Raw genomic sequence first — 22,889 nt, 5'->3', positions numbered from 1 at the left:
ATAAATATTATTAAAAGACTGCACACTCTTCCTCAAAAAAGAAGAGCTGTAATTGCTATGCTGGCACATCCCACATGGAAACAGAGCATTGCATTGAATAAAATCTGAAACTTAGTCAAATCCTTTGTTTAAAGCCTTCACACAGGCTTACAATACAAAAAGGTCATGAGGATGAAGTCACTAAAGGGTTTCAGTACATGCAAAACAGATGTCAATGCCTCTATGCAAATCCAAATTAAAAATTCAAGTAATCTGATAGGAAGCAAAATGAGTTTGTTTTAACATAAGCTGGTCCTCTCTAGGTTCATTATTCAACCTCAAAAAAATGCAAAATGTATTTGAGAGGAAAATAGACTAGATTTATTCTGTCCAGTATAATTTCTCTTTCATTGATATATGCAATGAATTAGTGAAAACAAGCATTATAAAATGGTTAAAAAACAATGAAAAAGTAAACAGAGGTTTAAATTATAACTAAAATTTATGTCTAACTCTCAAGGAGTCTGTAGTTCATTCATTAGCACTGACCAGTTTCAATGGACTATGCTACCTACACAACAGCCTGCAGCACTTTCAGCCTCTTCCCAAACACAACAGCCCTCTTTCCAACCTCCTTGTTCTGATCATGAGCTTCTCAGAAGCTATTAGATAGAAACACGTTTGAGTTTCACAAAGAAACAAAATGCCAGAAACGTCTCCTGACGCAGGTCTCACTGTGTGGGGAAGGAATTTCCTTGTTCTGCCTTGTGCTCCCTTCTCCCAGTCTCACCACTCAAGCCCACATTTTGCACTTCTGTTTCACGAGCACCTGTGCTGACAATCACTGCAGAGTTTTATATAAGGCTTTTGACAAAGACTGAAGTGGAGCAGGTGTGGAGAGACAGAGGCTTCTAAAGAAAGGCAAGACAGCTTCCAGGAACTGATTTCTCCCTGTACAAATTCCTTGCCTGAAAGCAGCAGCAAGAAAACATCAACTGCCTCACAACTGTGACAGGAAGACAGAGCTGCCTCCCTTGGAGGATACAGCTCAATAAAGCTGTGTGGATGAGACACATTTACCAAACAGGAGGAACATCCATTTCACCCTGTAGAACGGAAAAGCCTTTTGCTGCACTAGGAGCAGAACCTCAGTCTCAATGCTGCTCTCCCAGCACAGGAGGGCATGCAACAGGAAATGCTGCTCGCTGATGTGTGTTACCTGGTAGACCTTGGATCTCTGTCCCGTGAATCCATCCCAAAGGATGACGGTGCCTTCATAGTCACTGCTGGCTAGCAGGTTCTTGTGGTAACTACTCCAGCTGATACAGCTTAAAAAGAGCAAGCCCTGGTCAGTCTTTCAGTAAATCATAATGTACAACACAAAAATCACTCTTGCAATACATTAGGCAATGAGTATCTTTGCAAAGCACACAGCACCTTGATCAAACCACCCCACTGAAACATGCAGCTTAGGGAAAAAAAACCCAAAACCCATCAAAAATAGAACAAAACTTATTCCAAAAGCTAAAAGCAAAACTTTATTGGCTGAATAACATTTCCCCTTTGATACGAAGTGCTAGGGTCTAGAATTTTTTAGAAATGTATTTATCTCAAACATTGTGATTTTTTTTGCTATTTTAATATCACACATTCTCAGAGAGCTGAATGTTTGACTCCTTAACCTCCTTGCAATAAATGCTACTGTTATTATTACCATAAACAAATTGTTATTATACCATTAAGATAACTATTTACCTAAGAATAGCTGTATATGTAAAATACATAGATGCATGGACAGCAAATCAACCTCTCCTGCAGCACACATCTAATGCTCTATGTATGTACTTATGTGCACATGAAAGTTTGACTTCTGAGAAACTACTTCCAGCTTTCTCTAAATGCTAAAAAAGCCTTCCTATCCAGAACGAAACAGCAGTTTGTTTGCTATAAGTATTTTTGGAAATGTTTCTGATCAAGAACTGGAAAATATACCACACAGGTTTTTATCTCAAGCTGAATTGAGGGGCTGTGCAAAACTATATGATGATTCCACTGGCAAACTGTAACAATCAGCAGAGAAAACAAGAGCAGCAACCCTGCCAAGTTGCACTCATAACATTCTGGCACTATGCCTCCACTCTGACTCCCAAAACATGTGACAAAGGTAAGAAAATTTGTAATACTTGTGCACCAATTTTTGGACCATCTGGCAAAGAAGCACACCAGTTGGTATCAACTATGATGTACACAGCAGAAGCCTGAACTGACAGATCACATTCATGCAGGTCCTCAAGCAGCTCTGACACAGATAACTAGATCATAGTAGCCTTGGGGCCAGGTTTTAACCAGCAATATAAACCACAAGTCCACAATTCTGTAATTTCTTAGTACTGCTTTGATCAGTGCAGCTACACATTGAAATATGATGTAGATACATCAACACTGATTTAGGCGTATTATACCATGCTAAATTCTTGGTTCCACCATACACATCCTGTTTTCCTTAACAATTGACACACAGAAGAGGAAAAGTCCTTTTCTTTTCTCATGGTAGTTAAACATTTATTTTTCCATTAGTTAAGTAACAGCAAGCAGCATCGGGATTCTGCTCCTGACTACGGTGAAACTTAACAGCATTCCTGGGTTTTAAAACTTTACATTTGGAAACTTAAAATTTTATTTACCCAATAGAAGTCACTGTTTTTAACCACCAGTTGCTAAGAGAATGGTTGCAGCGATACAAGTCACACAATGATTTCCCTGGCTTCACCTCTTCCATGACATGTCGTTAATGAGAAAATGTTAAGTATCTCTAACCCTTGTAGGCATGAGAGCTGTCCAGAAACTCACCATCAAGGAGTCATCATTATTTCAGTTCTACTTCCATTGGGTACCCACACAGAAAAGCAGGCCTAGACAGCCTATGATTTATTAGAAGCCTTATTCTGAGAAGCGTAAGTGATTCCCTGAGTTCCAAATGAAATTGGCAGGCACTGCCCACCAGGACCATGAGGTAAAGGTTGCAGCAGCCCAGAGACAACCACATCTGATATCTGGAGTCATGTTTCCAGGTGGAGCAGTCTCTGATAGAAGCAGAAGCAGTTCAGAGGCTCAGAGCTACACCACACTGAGCTGTGGGCTAGAAGCAGTCTCCAGCCAAAGGCAGGGAGGTAGATACCACACCACAGAAGACCTTTATCAGTTTCAAACCTGTTCCCCCAACCAGATTATCTCCTCTCAAGTCAGGGCTTCAAGGAGCTTAAGGAAAAAAAGGAGATAATCTGTAAGTGAAGCCATTATGTACAAGCAGAAAGAATACAACCCAGAGCTATATCTTAGAAGGCAGTCCTATCCGGATGGCTTTGAGAGCACATCAGACAACATCAGCAAGTGAAGAGGGTCTTAGAGGAAGGCTGATGTGCTAGTGACACCTTGGGTAGTTGATGCTGAAAGTTCCAGCTGAAGTATGAAGAAGATAATCACATAACCACATCTTGTCAAAAAAAGAAATCACTCCAGACAATGAAAATTAAGAATTACTGAGTAGGTAGAAAGATGTAAAGGACAAGAGTTTAACAGTTCTGTTTGAGATGTGAAAGATTTAAGATACTTCAGTGATGGTACATATGGAAAAAACCAGTTTCTGTGCCCAAAAGCACATCCATTAGAACTGGCACAGCAAAGATCCCACTGTAGCCTGATGGTGTTAACAAGGGGTTAACACTAATTTGGAAAGCATTTAAAGATAGACTTAGAGGGGAAAACAGGAACTGACAGGTGTAAAATGGTTAGGGATTTGAAGCCACTAAGTGGTTCAATTAACACCTTTTAAGTCACACACACCATAAATCTTTCATTTTTCAGTAATATGATTAAAGGATCATAGTAAGACAAGATCAACTCTGTTCCAGCTCTCTGCCTCAATACTGCCCTCATCCCCATCCAACTCTCTTTACAAAGTCTAAAACTAGAGCTTTTCCCTTAACATTGCAATACCTGAGCTTCTTTCTAACTTAAATTCTCCGAAGTAACCTTTGTTGAGTGCAATTTAGGGTTAGGTCAGGTAGAGGGGAGCTCCCTTTCCAGCTAGTTTTTTAGCAAGGGCTGTCCTTTCATAGAAATTATAGATTGGTTTGGGGTAGAAGAAACCTTAAATACTCCCTCATTCCATTCCCCTGCCAGGGGCAGGGACACCTTCCACGATCCCAGGTTGCTCCAAGCCCAGTCCAACCTGGCCTTGGACACTTCCAGGGATGAGGAAGCAACAACTCTGACAACCTGAGATGTGCCATCCTCTGAGCAGACAGCTTCCTAGCACGTAATCTAAATCTCTCTTCTTCCAGCTTAAAACCATTCCCCCTTGTCCCATCACTCTCTCTGCACCTCTACGAAGTCACTCTGTAAAAAGTCCTTAGGTTGTATCCTCTGGTATCTGTGACAATCCACACCTGGAAAAGGCTGTCCTGGATGTGGGATGTTTCTCTTCCATATGGCTTTTCTGGGACCTGCAGAGGGCTGAGAACTCACTGCCATCACTTCCCTTAAGGGAAGCACTTACCTTTCTTCCATGCCCAGCATGGGCAATTTTGTTGAAGCTTTAAGGACATCTATTTTTTTGGGTACCCTTGAGATGTTATCATGGGTAACGAGTTGAGTAACTAACTCAAAAATGGCATGGAGGAGCAAGCTGGAGAAGGGCAAAGGAAAATCAAAGGTAACATGAACCAAAAACGCATCTTACATAGTCCTCAAACAGATTAACTATCAAATCCCCAGAAGTTCATAAAAATAACCTTTTGTAGACAACCTTTAGATGGTCTGCAGACAAATCCAGGAGAAACTGAAGTATGAAGGCTCTGAGATATGATATAAAAATAACTACCTAGGGCTGAGAGAATGTAAAATTCACTGGACTAAAGGGTGTGATGCCAACTTTTAAGTACAGTAGCTAGAATTTTTTTTCAGGTTTTGTTTTGTTCTTTAATCCAGAAAGAGAGTGATAGTTACACCCTAGAGATTTATCTTATCAGAAGCTGTGATAGCTTTCCTTCCTAGGGGATTAAGCTGGAGAAACTGTAGTGGAAAGCTAATCACTGAACTCCGAAAAACCCTCCTAACCTGACCGTATGATCCAGCCACACAGACATCCTGACCCTGTAAAGATTCATGTGCATCCTTCATTTTATTTGGAGACACAAGTGGGCCAGCTCAGTTACCACTGTCATTATGCTGATCTTTCTTTCATGAGAGAGTATTTTTATGGCTGATGTGTCTCAAATCCAGGCTCAAGCTATCCAGTGTCAACCGCCCCTCTGGCTTTTAATAAGGCACAAACTCCCGTGGTCTGATCTGCTTCTGAGCACCAAGTACTTCAGACCCAGTCTGTCACCATGAGCCAACTGATGACTAATAGTTTTAGGACTGAAATGTTTTTAAGAGCATGATCTACTACTGCAAAGAACATCCACATGAATAAAACACGAAACAAATACTTCAGAGACATATGGAATTACATTACTGTGATGAATGTTTTAAAATAAACCCCTTTTTTCCTAATCAATTCAAAGAAAATGTCTAGTATAGTTAAAGACAAATACTTCTGAAGAAAAATTTCATCTTCTTGCAAACTGAATCAGTGATTCTAAAAACTTGAATTAATGTAAGTTGAACGCATATTTCCTTATAACCTGTTTAGCGTCAAACACCCTCTGCACTCGAAATACAGACATCTAACACAACCAGCTCATACAACTCGAAATTCCAAAGAGTCTACAATGAAAAAGACCATATGACAAGTTTTTGCTTAATTTAAACTTAATAGTGAGAAGTAGCTGCCATTTTCAAAGCTGACAGCAATACACCATAAGGTGCTATTAGGAAAAAGCAATCACACATTTGATTTATTAACACCAAAAAAATAATAACTGTAAAATATCAAGAGACTCCTAAAGAAGAAAGACTACTCATGCTTTGCTTTTACTGCAATTGACTAAACAGATGCAGCTGATTTTGGAGGTTTGTGGTAACATCTATCACTTAAGTACAGATGCTGCGAACACACAGCAGTGAGCATGCAGAATACTAAACATGGATTTTAAAAACATGGTTACCTAACCACACTCACATCACCTGCTGTAGATTAATGAGGCCTAAAGCCAATTTTTTACCTGAATGCTAGATCTCCTTATTTTTCTCCCCCTGTGACCTATGGCAAAACAACAAATCTGTTTCTTGAATAAATCAGAACAGAGCTGCAGCTTGCTGCTAGCCATTCCTCTTTGTCCTTTCCCATCTCCTACACGGGAGGAGCTGCAGATTAGTGTCTGCTATAGCTAGGGACACAGCTAAGTCATAATTAGCTCACAGGGTGCTGTTTATAGCTACTACACAATGCCAGGATTTGTTTCTTGTACTGAAGCTATGAATCTGTAAATGGGATTTTTATGAGGATTTATGTGTCATCTTGTGTTTTTCCTGGAAGCTTATGCCACTGTTGTTCCCAGGGGATGCGATGCACATTTACCAGTAACTTGACACACTGACTTCCTCCCTGTTCTTAAAAATAGGGATAAGAAAGCTTAGTGGATGATGAAAAAGAATGTATTTAAGAAGCAGGTGGGTGTAAAAAAGAGGGTTGGAAAAAGAGGAAGAGACTAAGCTACAGCTGGTACCAGGGCGCTGCTCCAAGAAAGCCTACAATCAATTACTGCTGGCATGAAGCTGAAGCTTTCAGCAGGCACCCAGCTGGCACTTAGCAGAGCAGGGCTGGGCTGGCACCAGCCCCGGCCCAGGCACGGGCTTCCCTTCCCGCAACTGCTCTGGGCCAGACTTGCTCTTGGCCAGACACAAGTCCTTACAAATGCTGTCACCTGTCTGCTTTTATAAAAGCCCATCAGAGCCTCTGCTCCTCTAAAAGCTGAGTCACCAACATCATCGCTAATGATTTATGTTCTGGCATCATTGCTCAGAACAAGGTTAACCAGGATCAATTTAACCAGAGACATGTCACCAAATCCCATCTGCACAGAGACCCCTGAATCTCTGCCAGGAAGAGAAACACCATCCATTAGCTAGAGCAGAAATATATTTGTCTTTGGTATCAGAAGGGGTACTCACAGGTAAAGTCTCTTGAGGATGCTGCACTTTCACCCAAATTAAGATCAACTGCTTTAAACTGAGGCTTTTTACAAAGAGCAGGCTCCACTTATTTGGATTTTTCTATTACAGCAGGGGCACATTTTCAGCACACTGCAATGTTCCATAATGAAATTACAGCCTTCATCTATAACTTCTCCCCCAAGCTATGCCACTTCAGAAAAGCAAGTTATTATGCTGCTTGACGCTGCACCAGCGAATTCCAGCACCGGTGACTGGCAGCACAGCTAATGGGCATAGCAAGGATGTGTCTGACTGACAGATCAGCTTTGTCAAAACCAAAAAGCACCTACATGCCAAAAGAAGCCTGATATAATTGGAGGAGGCTGATGGGGAAAAAACCTCCACCATTTATTTCTTCAAAGGAATGAGAAAATCTAGGGCAAGAAAATGAAAGAGGACCCAATCCTCCTCTACTGAGGCAGAGGTTTGGAGGACAGTGCATTTAGCATTGTCATACATACATTAAATATATACATGCATGAAACTCGAGAATGAGAAAAATCTTGAAAGCAAGCAGCATCTTGGCTGGAGCCAAGATGAGCAACACCACTGAAGGCACTAATGTGACTCTCCTCAATGGCATCTGTGGGAAAAGGGAGAATTAACTTTCCTAAGGACTGGCAGGCGTGTCAGGGTAGCTCCTCTGTCAAAACTGAAACAGCAAGTGTGGAATTTATTTCAAGGTGTTCAAGAAAAAGCAAACATACATGGCTTTTCCCCTTCTAATTAAAGCAAAAGGTATTAATTGACTGCTAGATGGTTCTCCTATTATTCTGCTCTTCTCTCCACAAAAATGAAGCTGAATGGTGCAAACTCAGCTATGACTCATGTAAAAATGCAGAACACTTCACCAGCCCAGCCAAACACAAGCTCCATAATCAGTACAGCATATCAATACAAATCACTCTCAGGCTGCTTCTACCCATTGTGAAATCTAGCCCCAGGGTCAGCTGCATTTACATCTTTCCCTTTATAAATTAGTGTTATGCAATTCCTGGGAATAATGAGCACAGGCAACACAGGAATGACTGATCTATCTTTAGAAACATGTCAGCTACAAAACGAAGCATGACTTTTAGCACTAAAATAGGCTCACAAATATTCTCAATTTTGTTGCACAACATTTTGTTTTCATGGAAGCTGGACTGCTACATAAATTTATTACTTGCACTTCCGTGGGTGCTTTACTGCTTTTAAAATGTAGAGTACCAAATAAAAAACAAATTATTTCAACAGAGATGGCGGAGACTTGTATTATAATACTGAATGCGTTTGACTGCCTGTACTATTTACTTCTGAGCTTTAAAAGAATTTTTGAATTAGGATTTTTAAGTTATTTAGCTGGATTCTTTCAGATGAAGTTCTATCATGGTAGTCTATATTTCATTAGTTTAATACATCTAAAAGGATAAAAGTTGACAGTTGACAGTAATGACAGCACAGAAGCAAAACAATACAGAAAGGTCCTTTCTCAGGAGCTTTATATTATGAGACCCAGCAGAACAGTACTTCAGGGAGACAAAAATTCCTAGATAGAAGGTGCCAGTGAGGAACATTTCCTGAGAACTAGCAACCTCTTAGAAGAAAGGAAAGGATCTGGTCAATGAAGAGGAGAAAGCATTGAGGAATTAGTAACTGTTATGAAGAACTGCATACAGAGGTTAGCTTGAGAAAAGCTATGTCTCAATCAAGTGGAAGAGATGCTCTGAGTTCAAATACAAATGAACGCCTACCTGATTTTGGAATTACAGGTCATTTCATTCTCAGGGTAGTGAATATCCACTGCATCCTGAATGACTGTACCATATTCGTAGACTTTTATCTTCTTTGTCACACCAGCAATGGCGAAGTAGTCACAGTCTCTGTCGAACTCAATACTGAGAAACAAAAACACAGGTTGAGAACTCTATAAAACACTCTACATACTTACTAGGATGATATTTTACCACCTAAATGTCCTGGGGTACGGCAGAGTTGAAAATCACAATTCACAGTTTGCAAATACCCAGTTCAGAACACCCAGGCCCACATCACAACAGTGTGGAGCTCTTGCTCGAAGCATTGTTCTCTAATCCACCCTCCATCAACACACACGTATCTCCATTTCTGTGGTAGCACAATCACCCTCCCACAGCCAGGATATTCGTTCTGTGCTGTGGAGGTTTTTCAGTTCAGCCACACCATCTGCTACATTGCATGGTACCCAAAGACCAAAGCCAACAACTTGTGCTGGAAACGTGCTTAACATTCCATGGCATGACTGCCCACTGATTCCTCCTGTGTACAACGGCTTCAGGAACTTCTAAGTGCTAATGCAGAGCAAAGCAGTATTCGTGGAAAAAAAGCGCCTTCTAAATTCCCTGGGTAACAACAGGGGTTCGAAATCAGATCATCTGTACTGTAAAAACAACACACACTATGACTTCCACTTAGGGTTGCTTGTGCAAACAGAGGCACCTTCTTTCTTGACCCACAGGGCAAGTTTGTAATAAATATCAATGAAGCTGGAAGTAAAAGCAGTCAACTTACAACAAAGTTAAGCTGCAAATGAGAAAAGCCTGAGGTTGTAAGTAAAATACATCTAAGAGAAAGGCAGGCAGCAGGATACAAATGGCTAATGTCATTCCTACCTTCACAGCTTGGAAGGGCTTGAGAGAAATCTGCTAGACATCCAGCAGCTAGGGAAGTAATCCTATTTCCCGGGTGCTTTTGCTTTCCTGCAGCCCATGGCACTGCTGGCAGGGCAAGTGAATGTGCACCTGTCTCCTTTGAGGGCACTAGCCTCAATGAGACACCTCCCCAGAAAGGGTGCGGTGGCAGCATTTGCCTTCATTCACAAGGTTTCTGTGATCAGTAAGCAGCTGTCCCCAACTCTTCTGACTAAGCAATCAATCTACTGTTTAGAAAGGCCTCTTTTGGAGTTCTTCCACTCACTAATTCATTTCAATCCCCTGCTGCCTCTGTCACTTCCCCTGCCCCACACCACCCCCCCACCACCCTCCACCTTAAGAATCCAGAATGTTTATGAACCAGGGAGGAAGATCTTACTGGTAGCAGGGAAAACTGAGTTTACACTGATTTCACATTCAAAATCCTGAGAGCAGGGGTATTTAAGGTACCTTTCTAGAACTAGAAAGCATTAAACCAATTACAAGAAGAGAAAGGGCTCTTCAGGTTGCCCCCATAGCTGTAACAGCAAGAGCTTGCCACTCCTCAGCACAACTGAGAAGTTGAAGGCAATGCAATGTTTCCAAGAGAAGATAAATTTAAACACCAACAGAATTTTCAAGTACTTGTAAAGGAGATATCATCAAGTTATTTTTAAACTAGGGAGAGAAAAGATTGTTGATATGCAGTCTGCTGCTATAAAATAATTCAGTGAAGCAGCTTGAAACTTGGCCCTTTAATTCAGGCACCCAGACTTCCCCAGGCAGCAGCAGGAGATGTCCCTACTCACAACTGATTGCTAGAGAAGCTAGTCAGGTGCAGCCTGCAAAATCATGAGCCTCCAAAATGCCGGGAGGAACACACTTATGGTTGGGGGATTAAAGGAGCATACAGGCATCTATTTAAATAAAATGGCAAAGGGAGAGAAGTCACCTAAGCATCCAGGCTGCTCTCCTCACTCCCTGGATCTACACTAGTCTAAATCACTTTTTATACACACAGGATGAAAACACCATTCAGGCCTGTCTTGTTTTGTCAGCTCACCCTATTCTGTGGAAGTACTTTATAAACAAGCCTCTATAACAATAGAACAGATTTACTTGTACCGTGATCTTAATTGAACCACTGTCTCTGCTCCTAATCACTGCCCTGTGGATTCAGATAAAGCACAACTAAACTGATAGCAGTGATTCATCGGCCTGGATTCAATTTAAACCCTCAGCCTTCTGCTGAAGAAAGAAAAAGAATGCATTACAATGTTGGTAAAAAAGCCAAGTTATTAGAACAGAATAGAACTTCTCTCATTTGGGTTGGGTTTGCTTCTCTAGCATTAATTCAAATTTTTTTTTTTAAATAGAGACCTGCTGTGGACATAACAAATGAGTATTTCAATATGCCCAAAGTTAACACATCATTAAAACAAAACAAAACAAAAGCCTTAAGCAATGGAATTGTCAGGCCTGTGCCCTTCAAACAGCATCAAAGACACTGCAGGGAGAAAAAGAAAGCAGAAATAAACCATTACCAATACAGACCAACACACACCTGCATCTTGGCCTCCCATCACCTGTGCTCACTCCTGGGACAGCCAGTGTTCTCACTTTCTGCCAGTCAGCTTTTCGTCAGTGATTTACAAATAAAAATAGGAACAATCTAAAGTATCTAATCAAGCGGATTATATACCATATAAAACCGTTTCTAATATTTGCAAAGCTCTGCTTATGCCTTGACTAATCAGCATTAGGACAAACAGCCTACTTGCACAACAATCATTATTTTTATGCTTTTTCTTGCAAGTCTTTTAAATACACTTAGTATTATGCAAGCTTTATTTGCGTTTAACTAGCTCATGGGTATTCCTGTCACTTGCTGCTTGAAGTCTTTGGGTCAAGGTAAGGCTTGCTTATACACAAGCTTATCTATATGAAAAATCACCAGAGAATTTAAATTTTATTTGGTCTTGTCAAAAGACTCAACAGAGCCAGCTCAGAAAGACAACATTCTGCTTTGCAGGTGATACATTTCCATAATCCAAGCAAATTCCTCATTAGCACAACAACAACATGCAATAGAGTAAGAGGAAATAAGTAAAACCCTCAGTGAAATTACCTCAAGGACCAGCAGTGGTTCTTGCTCCTCAAAGATGTACTTGTTAAAACAGTTACGAGTTGCTCTTTTTTTTAGCCTATTTTTAACTCCACATTTCTGACCAACAAAGACTAACAAAATTTCTATAAGGAATCTTTTGAGGACAGATGAACAGCTGGATATTTGAAAGAGCTTTATAAACATGCCACAGATTTACTTATATAAATCCCATTGAAAGAATCTGATGGTCTTGTTCTAGGGAAAATAGGAGAGAGACATCTCATTCCAAAAATCACTGTTTTCCTTCTCTTAAGAAGCTGACAACCTATGTCTTATGGAAATACCACTAAGAGCCGCTAGAAAGTAAGCACATACTCAAGGGTTCTGGTTTCTCCACTGCTTATCTTAATTCCCAATCTGTGAGATTATAATCAATTGTTTTATTTTAATGGTAAAGCCTATGACCTTGGAGCTATGATACTCATAGCTAACAAATAGAATTATGAAATAAATTGCTTCTGAAACATGCCTGGAAGCCTGCTTTGGTGTTGAGGATAGAGCAGCAGGGAAAGAGTAAAGAAGGAGTATTTAGCATCTTTTCCATTGTGTAAAGCCTTACTACATTTGCATCCTGCTGGTGTGTGCAGTTGTTCTCCACATTCCCGGAGGATGCACTGGAGTTAGGGAATGCATACAGATGGGCAACTAAATTGATTAAAGGAGCAGAGCAGCTGCCTCACCATAAGGGTTATGAGCAAAGCAACAGCAAGACTGCTGTTCAACACTGCAACTAGGAGGTACTTGCTAGAAGGTTTCATTTGGGACAGATGAGGGTTTCCTCCCTCCCAGTTACATTTTATGAACCACACGTTTCAGGTAGTAACTCCAAGCAATCAGTAGGAGCATGAACCTGACAACAGTAATCCATGTACAACTGGTTCATACCAGATATTAACAGGTATGTACTGTATCCACAGTCTGAAAACAGGAAAAGGCAGGGCGGCCTCTCAGTGCATTTGCCTTTAATTGCACCACCAGTTACAGCTAAAGGTGTTCAGCCAACTGCTTCTCTCCCTTTTCCATACAGTCTGCAACTGCTACTGTAATCAAAAATGCCTCAGCCCTGACTTGCTACCAAGATCTGTGACTGTAGGAGTTGCCATTTCTACAAAGTAGATGATTCATGGAACTGTATACAGATATATACAGACACACACACAGAGACATATTTTCCTCTCTGGATATACCAAAGCCTTTCAATTCTGTTTCTCCCAAGCCTAGTGCTGTTTCTATTTCTGCATCTCTAACATCAACTCTTATCTTGCTGTGGAGTCCCATATTTTATGACAACACAGATATATTGTCAGGACCTAATTGGTGAAAAGAATGAGAAATGCCAGCAGCAGTTTTTGTCCTTCACTTAAATTTCTTTAAAATCTTTCTTACTCTGTGCTTCCACTCCATGACCTCCAAGGGGTATCCTGTCACTTCTAACAATCCCAAGGCTATCTCTTTCCAATGCTCATTTTGAGGCATCAAAGCCAAAGATTAGAAATTTAGGTTACAATACAACACCATGGGCACCAGTGCAGACTATTAAGCACCTGGGACCAATACAGAAATTGGTATTAATATCACACCTGAGAGACTTTTTACAACAGACTGGTATTTTAAGTAATTAAGCAAAGTAATTAGTGTCACTAAGTATGCACTAGCATACCAATATGTGGTTTTTAAAAACAAAGCTGTGTTCAGGCATAGAAAGCTGCAGTAAAGGACTCAGAATTTGTGTTCTATCAGCTCAAAGCCAAAATTTTGTCACCCATAAAAACAAAAGCTACTGAGACAAAGCTTACGAAGTTTCAGTATCAGAAGCCTGTTTGCTAAAGCTGTGAGTGGAAACAAAAAGCCACTGAAGTTTTTCTCTTTATCAAAGCAGCAGCTCCATTAGTTACTCCTTATTCCAGAGCACCACCTAAGTAAGGTCACTGCTTTTATTTCTGAGTCCTTAATCTGTGCTATAGGGACAAGGACAGACCACCACTGCAGAACATATTTCTTGATTCAAACTTCCAGGCTGCCAAATGTTTTCTAAAACATAAACTGAGCAAGCATGTCATGATCCCAGAAAAGTTGTTGCAATCTCTAGTCAGAAAGCACCACTTAAAATCTCTGTAAGCTGTTATTTGGATAGATAAGTTAAATATACAAATGAGATTGCCACTCAAAGTCATTCTCTAAGAGAGCAAACACTTTTAGCCCTAAGAACCACATTACCTTAGGTTAGATGTGACATGCACATCATCAGAGATTTGTCCTCTCATCAAGATGAGGTTATCTTGGCTACTCAGTAGATCAGATTCAAGTCTAATAGATGTCTAATAAAAACCGTGGGACAGAGGACCCCAAGCATTTCAGGCTGATTCCGTTCTTTGGAGTTGTTTGGAATATCCAAGCTCCAGTGGCACCAGCAGTTACTGAATGTAGCCAGGGTACCCTTCCCATCACCTCTCCACCTCCAGGCTCCAAACATCTGATGAGAATTCACTATCCCACTATCCCAAACCTCTATTTGAAGCACAAAAAAAGAGACTAGAAATTCAGCTCAGTGTGTCAATTAATTTTCCCACACCAGCTGGGAAACAGACTGGGAAGGGTATTGCATTAGCCCATCAAAGCCTGCAGTGCACAGGGAAGGACAGTCCTCAGCTCTGGGTTCCCTTGGACAGACATCACTGCACCAACTATGCTGCAGTCATACTTTCAGGACCTCTCTTACAGGCACAGTAGCCTGGAGGGCTGCTCTACTCTGTTTGAAGGAAGACAAAAAAAGCTACCACATTAACAAAGTAATGTAATTAGACCTAGTTCCAGGCCCACTTCTTGCTTTTAAGTGTAATGAAATGCCATCAGTTCTAACAGAGACCACTTCATAATACTTCTGTTATATAAAGAGCTTATTTAAAGGAGAATATTAAACCTGAATTGAGGAGATTTGGTGGGCTTAGATCCATCTCACAGCTCAGAAATCAAACCCAACAGAGCTACTTTCACGCTTTGTCATCTCTAGATAAAACGGAGTAGTCCCCTTTTCAAACCAAATGAGAGCCTATACTATGCTGTGAGATTAATTGGGCTCCTTGCAATAGCTCAGTCTTCAGAACCATGCTCCTCTCTGCTTTGCAAAGAAGTTATCATGAACCTCATCTCCTCTAAATACAACCCAAAATATCCCAGAATGCCATAGCAGAGACCCCATCTTGGCTATAAGACTATAACTAGAGACATCCTCTTCTGCTGCATAAGGTTTTCTTCCATACATGTATCAGGGGAATTTGGCTTAATTAACACTAATGATGAGAAAACCTATAGGGAACTGCTGAATTCTGCTAGCAACCAAATATACAGCATACTGATAAAAAGCTACATTATTGTTGGGCGATGCTCTTCTGCATGCTGAAGACGACAATCCCAGAGTTTCTATGCCAGATCCACAGAAGTACAATGAGCCAAAACTGCTGCAAACAACTATCATGCAACTTAATGAGGATTTTCCACAAACACCATTTTAAATAATTTCCTAGAGCAGGAAAAATTTAACTAAAAATGCCAACAGTTAAATGGAGAGTGTTCCTTACGACATTATTTAAAATTCAAGCCAAATGATCAGTCTACCTGCTGCAGTATTTTGGGTAACCTATACCTATATTTGAAACCCAGCAGGTACCATTTCACCCAGCTGGGCTGATACACAGTGGGTTATGAACAGCTCTGACAGCCAGCCACAACACAAAGTCAACATTTTCAAATACTGAGGTGGAAGAGGTTACAACTATACAAACATTCTCATCTGCCTTCAAGTTTAGGAAATAAATGTTTCCAGTACAAAATCATTGAATGGATAAAGCTGGAAGCCACTACAGTGGGTTATCAGGTCCCAGCTCCCTGCTCCAGCAGGATCATCCCAGAGCACATAGCACAGGTTTGCATCCAGGTGGTTCTGGAGTACCCCAGTAAGGGAGACTCCACACCCTCTCTGGGCCAACTGTCCCAGTGCACTGTCACTGCACAGGAAAGAAGTTTTTCATGCTCAGGTGCAACAGAGCATAGCCTCTACCCAAGCTGAGGTTTTAGAGAGGAAAACCTGCTCCATGACAACTTGTAAGGTGGTCTGAACAACAGCACCATCTTATCAGGATTACAGCATTAAGTAGGAAGGAACTCAGTTATGGTGGGTACTGAAGTGTGCCCTCTAGATGTAAAACCATTCAAAAGCTTGTTTCCAAGCCACTCTTTTGTTACTACACTCACAAGGACTTTTTTTCTTCCAAACTGAGCACAGCAACAGTTGACACAGCTGATGAGGCAGGGGAACAAAGAGATCTGAAAGAGATCTCCATCAATACAGGGACTTTAAACAGTGCCAGCTGTCTGTAGGGTCCAGTTCATGCTTCCTCCATGATTTGGCAGCAGCAGCTGAGAATGTTTGTCTCCAGCTGACCATGTTGCCAGAGGTCCCATTTCACAGGACAAATCACCACCCCAAGCCTAGCACACCAGTAACTCAAGTCTACATTTTCCTGACACTGCCATCAGTTCTTCTGCCAGACACCCTGCAGAGAAATCAGGAGGGACAGCTGGAGACAGTAAACTCTTCAGACAATTCAGCTCAAACAGGCACCATGAGTCAGGGCACCAGCCTTCCTAAATATCCATACAACACAGATGAGCCTTTCCCAAGCAGCCACAGGATGGGCTTGGGCAATTAACTGCAATGATGCTACTGCCTGGTAATGACAGAACAAGGTTAAAATATCATTTGAAGTATTTTTCATGCAGCTGACAAAACTGTTTCATGAGATTTGTTTTAATGGCATTTTGAATCTTATTTCATCATTATTTTGAACGCTGTCCTTCTTTCGTTTTTCTAAAGAATGGTTTATGTATACCCTTAATTCCACAGTCACAGAGTTGTTCTGACTTCACTTGTGCAAATGTATGCACACACTTGTATATGATCCCGTGAAAACATAAGCATCCCGTCATAGCTTCATCTATGTTATTTATTACCTTATTCTATGAAACAATTATGCAGCACATAAATCCCAAATATGACTTGGAAACTGTATTTATTAATGCAAACAATGATACATTAATAATCATGAGCTCAAGCCTCTTCTCCAGGCTGAGCTGCTTGTAAGGTTTATTCTCAGAATTGTTTAAGCCCACACCACACATCTTTGCATGCTTTAACACAATACCTTACTATATTGTTTCAACTACCTATCATTTAACAGGCTAACTACTCTAGTTGGCCAGAAACAAAAAAATCCAAAGGCATGCTAATGCTTTTCAGATCATTAGCTTTTATAAAATTCAAGCATTTACAACAAATATGGCTAGAAAATTAAAAGAATACTATCATAAAATACAGATATCCATGTTCTATTAATAACAGGTTTGTGTCTTTAAGCAGAAACAAGAATTCACTGTAACAACACAGCACCGAATGAAAGCTATAAAATTGGGGGAGATTAAATGAAATCCATCTTTGACTTTTACAAACACCGTTGGAATGCAAATTGTGAGCGTAAGATGCTGGAACTACAGTTTTTGTGGCTTGCCTTCCAATTCTTGAGGCCAAGACACATCACTAGTGCCTGATGACCCCATTACCACATTAACATCACAAGGAATGGAAGGGCAGCTACCTTCAGCCTCACTGATAACATTTTCATTCTGAGCAATCAAGAGGGGTGGATACAATGATGCAAGGCAATTTCTGCATGGTAATGATGCCATTTTTGGTTTTGCTTTTTTTTTCCTATATGCTTTTTCCTCTGTATTCTTTGCACATATATTTGTAGCTCTGGAGCCTATTGTATTAGTGGCTAGTTTTCCCAGTAATTTTCCATGCTCTTTCCATAGGCAGAAAGACAAAACAAATTCCAGGGCCCCTATGCTATCTTAGTTCTTCCTGGCTACCAAGGTTGAGAACAACTATTCAAGATACATTTTCATAAACAATGTACAGCCAGAACCAAGGTGGTGGGGCTCCAGAGAAGGGGCTTGACCTGGGGGGAAATCGCATCACCACCTGTCCTCCTAATTTGCTTTTTTGCCAATTATGCTAATTCACTAAACTTATAAAAACTGTATTCACTCTGTGTGGACAGGCTTTTGCCAACTGCCCCTGGAGACCTCAAAATAAAGATACACTTTTATATTACCTCCTATATTAATATTCTTGAATGTGTGTGTTGTTTCATTTCTAGGTTGAAAAAGGCATCAGTACCATCTTCCTACCTGAATATTGATCTCTCAAAGTACATTTCTGACACTACAGCATCCATTGAGTTCCTGCACTTTCACAAAACTTCTGTTCAAAAGAAAAGCAGTCTTAAATCTAATAAATATAATCCTGTTGAAATTGCAAGCAGCAATCATAAGGTTTGTAGGAAGTGAAATACCCTCTGTATATTAACACACGTTAAAGCCACAAACAGAATTCCTCCTTAAACTCCTTCTTGAAACCTAAGGCTAGACGAAGATGCTCAGTAGAAAGTGAGGGCAAAGTGTAACATTTCTAATGCTCTGATCATGTACCTTTATGACAAGTACAATCCCCAAGATGCTGAGGTCTCTAGTCCAATATCCTGGTCAGAAAAGGCGCAGCTCTGATCAGACCAGATTGCCCAGGGCTTTCTCCAGCCTGCTCTTGAATAACTCTGAGGATGGAACTTGCACCACCCATTTGAGAAGCCTATTCCAAAACTGAATTACCCCATGCTGCAGGCAGTGACTGCTACATGGCAAGACATGGAAACTCCTGGCATAAACTGCATATAGATCCTTCAGGATATTGAAAGAAAAATGAAAAAACCTGAAGAACAATCACTATTTGATACGTTCCCAATTCCCAAATTCATCAAAAGACCGCTCAATACTTTTAACACATAATTAATGAAAATTCATAAAGTTGAAATTCAACTAAAATTCTCATCTAATTGTCTGCAGTTGAAGACAGGTTTAAAGAACTAAGAGAGCTTAATGGGGAAGAGATCTTCCTACTACCAAATCATCTCAAATTAGTAGAAAAAAAAATAGGTCCCACTGGCAGCCATGCCACTTCTATTCATTAACCTCACAGTTTCAAGTTATTTAAGTTTTAGCTCATATGTTGATGAAAGAAGAAACTTCTCTCTGCAGCATCACTATGGTCACCAGAAGGTTTACTTTTCAGGTCAAGACTGGAGATACAAGCAAATAAACTCTTTTCTGGTTTCAGTCCTTCTTGGTACCAGCAGCCCATCCTGGAGACTTGGAGGGCTGCATTCCAGGGCAGACTGTCCCTGAACTCTGAATTCAGAGATCAACTGACTCCTGTATAACCCTTTTTACTGGGTACAAGTCACATTTAGCTTCTGCTCAAGGGACTCAGACCACAATTGTGTACTAGGAAATATATAGTTCAGTACTTCAGGGGAAGATAGGAAAGTAAGGGCTCAGCTCTAATTCAACAAAAATCCCATTTCAGACCCAGACAATGTCTGATCTACAGGTTAGAATTTCATATGAAGGAAGGCAAGAGAATCACAGGAGAAGCACAAATTTCATGCAGGTTCAGGGAATTATACTTCAAGTTTCCTTAGTAATTCTGCAATTTAAGTCTCCTTACCCAAGTATTTCCCTTCTACTTTCGAGAACAGTTGAAATAAGACAGATTCAACTACAGTTTCCAGCTGCCACTTGTAAATAAAAGTCCATTTAAAAAATGATTTATTTAACAGGCTGTAAGTAAAATCCAGCCTCCCTTACTTCTCAAGGAGTAGCATCTACCGCACTCAAACAATCCTGTAAAGGATAAACCCACTTCCATTTCATTCATTTATCTTTACCTCCGAGATAAAGAAGCATTGCTGGTCACAAAATGGCTCATCTAATCCTAGCCAGCCCAAGCATAAAAAAAAAAGCTTGCTATGGTGGATACAGAACTAAAAGGTATCTTGGTGTAGTCTGGATCTAAGTATTTATATGGGCAAGTAATTGTAGTCCAAAGAAAAAAGGGGAACAGAAAAATTAAACAGTTCAACGAATACATGAAAAACTCACTCTATGTATTTTTTTCTTTTAAGCTTTTGAAGAAAGGATTTCAGGTCATGTTACTGAAAGGGTGAACACAAAGAAAAATGCAATCTTGAAATAGACTTAATCATACTGTTTGGATGCTAAGAAATACCTCTTCCCATCTCGTTCATTACTTAAGAGCAATGGAAAAATGAGTAAGCAATGAAAAAAATACAATGGACACCAAAGGTAAGATCCAGTTTTTGAACAGTGGATCATGATTCAACAGTTAAGTTGATCAAGGCTTCTGCAGCCAAAACCACAGGTTATTTATTTCCCTCTCTGAAAATAACTGAGCCTTTAGACACAGTCAGTGTCAGCTTTTAAACATCACTTTAATATCTTTCAGAGAAATGGTAAACTAATCTAGAAGAATTAGAAGTCTGAGCCAATAGCAAAAACCCACACAAAGCCCCCAAACCTTAGAGCCTACTCATGTTCCCAGAGTTGGGAATCATGGAGCAGGGAGAACCAGCTTTCTGATACCTGGATTTCAGAGAGACATCCCATTGTAGTAGATTTCTTGGATTTTCCTCTTCTTTTTCTCAAATACGAAAGACTGCCACAGTATTCTCTGAAGGCCTCTGACAGTGGTAAAGCAATTTTCTCCATAAATCATGGTAATGCTAACGCAGCAGTTTACAGACTCATCTTTAAAAGAAAGACTTTACATTTACTGCCACTGCCAGCAGAGAAAAGGAAAGTTAAGCTCTGACAACTGCTCTGTCTGGGGGCATAATAAATGGAAAATTTATTCCTTGGCTCAATTCTAACAAAATTTAATATACTTGTGAAAACTGTAAATACTTTGTACTTAGGAGAAGTGAGTGTATTAAAAAGCCATTTAGCATATTGAGATACTTGCACATTCACACTGCAAGCATGCTTAAATCCCCTTGATGTTACAGCAAAGCCTCAAATGTGCTTTCCCTGAACACTCTTCTTGATAATCTGTTGTTCTTAAAGAGAATAAAGGAAAAAGGAGAAAAGGTTGAAACTTTCCTGGTTTGCCTCCTCATTCCAGGAGGTCAGAATTTTTATAGTAATATCACATACGTTTACAGTACTTTATTAGTCCACAGTATGTCCAGGCATCCATAAACATTCTTACCACAAGGCTCTCAGGAGGGTATTGCTGCTGCCTAGTTCCAGGACTTTTTCAGCCTATTTGTACAGTCTTTAATTACACTTTTCACCCTGTTAGCATAAACCAAATTTTATTTCACTTCTAAATGTCAGCGTTTTGCAGATAAGGAATATTTACATCCTTCTCCTTTGTGAACCTAAAGGTAATATATCTTAAAAAAAAAAAGCCATTTAGCCAGCAGATCTTTTGGGGTCATCTGTGAACTTCATGTTAAAACAATCAAACCAAACACTCTTGTATTCTGCCCATCTGTAACAGCAGCTTTAAAAAAAAAACAAAACAAACAAACAACAAACAAACAAAAAAACCCCAAACCTAAACCAAAAAAACAAAAAAAAAACCAAACCAAAAAAAAAAAAAAAAAAAAAAAAAAAAAAAAAAAAAAAAAAAAAAAAAAACGAACAAGGAAACTAAAGGGCAAGGAAATTTGACTTCAGGTCAGTTCTATTTTTATTCCTAAGTATACTTAAAATATCCCTTTAAAATACTTCCTAAAAATTTTATTAAGACTTCTCATGTATTAGTCTTGTACTAACTCTGTATGTAAATCCATTTGTATCAACAGCAAGACTTAACCTTCTGCCATTTCATCACTGTTTCTTACTACATGCCCAGGAAAACGCTTTAAGATCAGCACAGTGGATCAAATAAACAATCAAACTTTTCACAGCACTTCAAAAGCATAATTTCATTTTTTAAGTACCTTAATTTGGCTCATCTGTGAATATCTAAAAGCTGCTTTTATTTAGTTTCACAGACTCTGAACTTGAGGCTATTAGTTTAAATGAAAAAAAAGGTGAATACCAGACTGTGTTGGCCAACACATACTAAGTGTAAATTCTCTATTAACAAATTCTAACTTTACAGAACTGTTTAATTAGCCAGAAGCCAACAAGAACAATGGCAACAGCACATTTAACAAAGCTACTTTACCAAAGCACTTAAGGGTGTGCTCAGATGTGAACTTGACTCTCTTACTCAGCCTACATGCTAAAAACCTTAAACGTTTCTCAAATGCTTTCATAAATAAAAACCAGGACCAGGGAAGCACATGGATTTGGAAACCAAGTTATTTTTCAGTAAAATGCATTTAATTACCAATACTGCACTGGCTTGGACAAAGGCTTCACTATATCTTCATTGTAACAGTAACACATACACTTTCCAAACATATATTCACCCAAGAATTAGAATGCCTTCAAACAGGAGTGTGATTTACTGTTCTTCCAGCATTTTTTAACCAAATACCACAAAAATGCTGCTCTTGCAGAATGTCAAGGAGAAGAAAGGGCAAAAGAGCAAAATCCAATCCATGCTGAAGCTGGTAGTTGAGAAAGTTTGTCTACACTGCAGTGAGATTCCCATCTGCATTTCATTGCATCTAGTGTGAACCCAATCAGTGCAGGTTAAATATACATCAGATTCCTGATTACTGTGCTCTGACCTCTGGTTAAGTCGGACATTATACATTCCTGCTACATATTGCAATAGTTAAGGAATCAGTGCTGCTTTAAAAAAAAAAAAATGTGTTCTGTGCTACACAATACCTCCAATTTCTTCACATAGTACAAATATCTTGGGGTCCCTCACCAATTATTCAAGCTCTTCTGTCACTCTCTGTGTGGCCCCTTTGTAAGGCACTAGATGAAAAGTCAGAAAATCCAAGTTTAATCTATCTACCTTGTCAACACAATATTTTTTCCAAGATCTCATGTGCGGTCTC

The 22,889-nt window shown here is 39.8% G+C and overlaps 1 protein-coding gene across 8 annotated transcripts in view; it reads right to left on the bottom strand.

The window, feature by feature from the left end:
* Positions 1-22,889, bottom strand: part of COP1 (COP1 E3 ubiquitin ligase) — a 131,050-nt gene that overhangs the window by 62,165 nt on the left and 45,996 nt on the right. For all 8 annotated transcript variants that reach the window (XM_056497511.1, XM_056497512.1, XM_056497509.1 and 5 more), the window contains 2 exons: positions 8,871-9,014; positions 1,199-1,307 (listed from right to left, as the gene is read on the bottom strand). In XM_056497511.1, coding sequence (XP_056353486.1) covers positions 1,199-1,307; positions 8,871-9,014 — 253 coding nt within the window. The remainder of the gene's footprint in view (positions 1-1,198; positions 1,308-8,870; positions 9,015-22,889) is intronic.

Source organism: Oenanthe melanoleuca, chromosome 8 (genome assembly GCF_029582105.1).
Source record: "Oenanthe melanoleuca isolate GR-GAL-2019-014 chromosome 8, OMel1.0, whole genome shotgun sequence".
NCBI classification, from domain to species: domain Eukaryota; kingdom Metazoa; phylum Chordata; class Aves; order Passeriformes; family Muscicapidae; genus Oenanthe; species Oenanthe melanoleuca.
The sequence above is the reverse complement of the archived record's forward strand: the minus strand, read 5'-3'. Positions and strand labels throughout refer to the sequence as shown.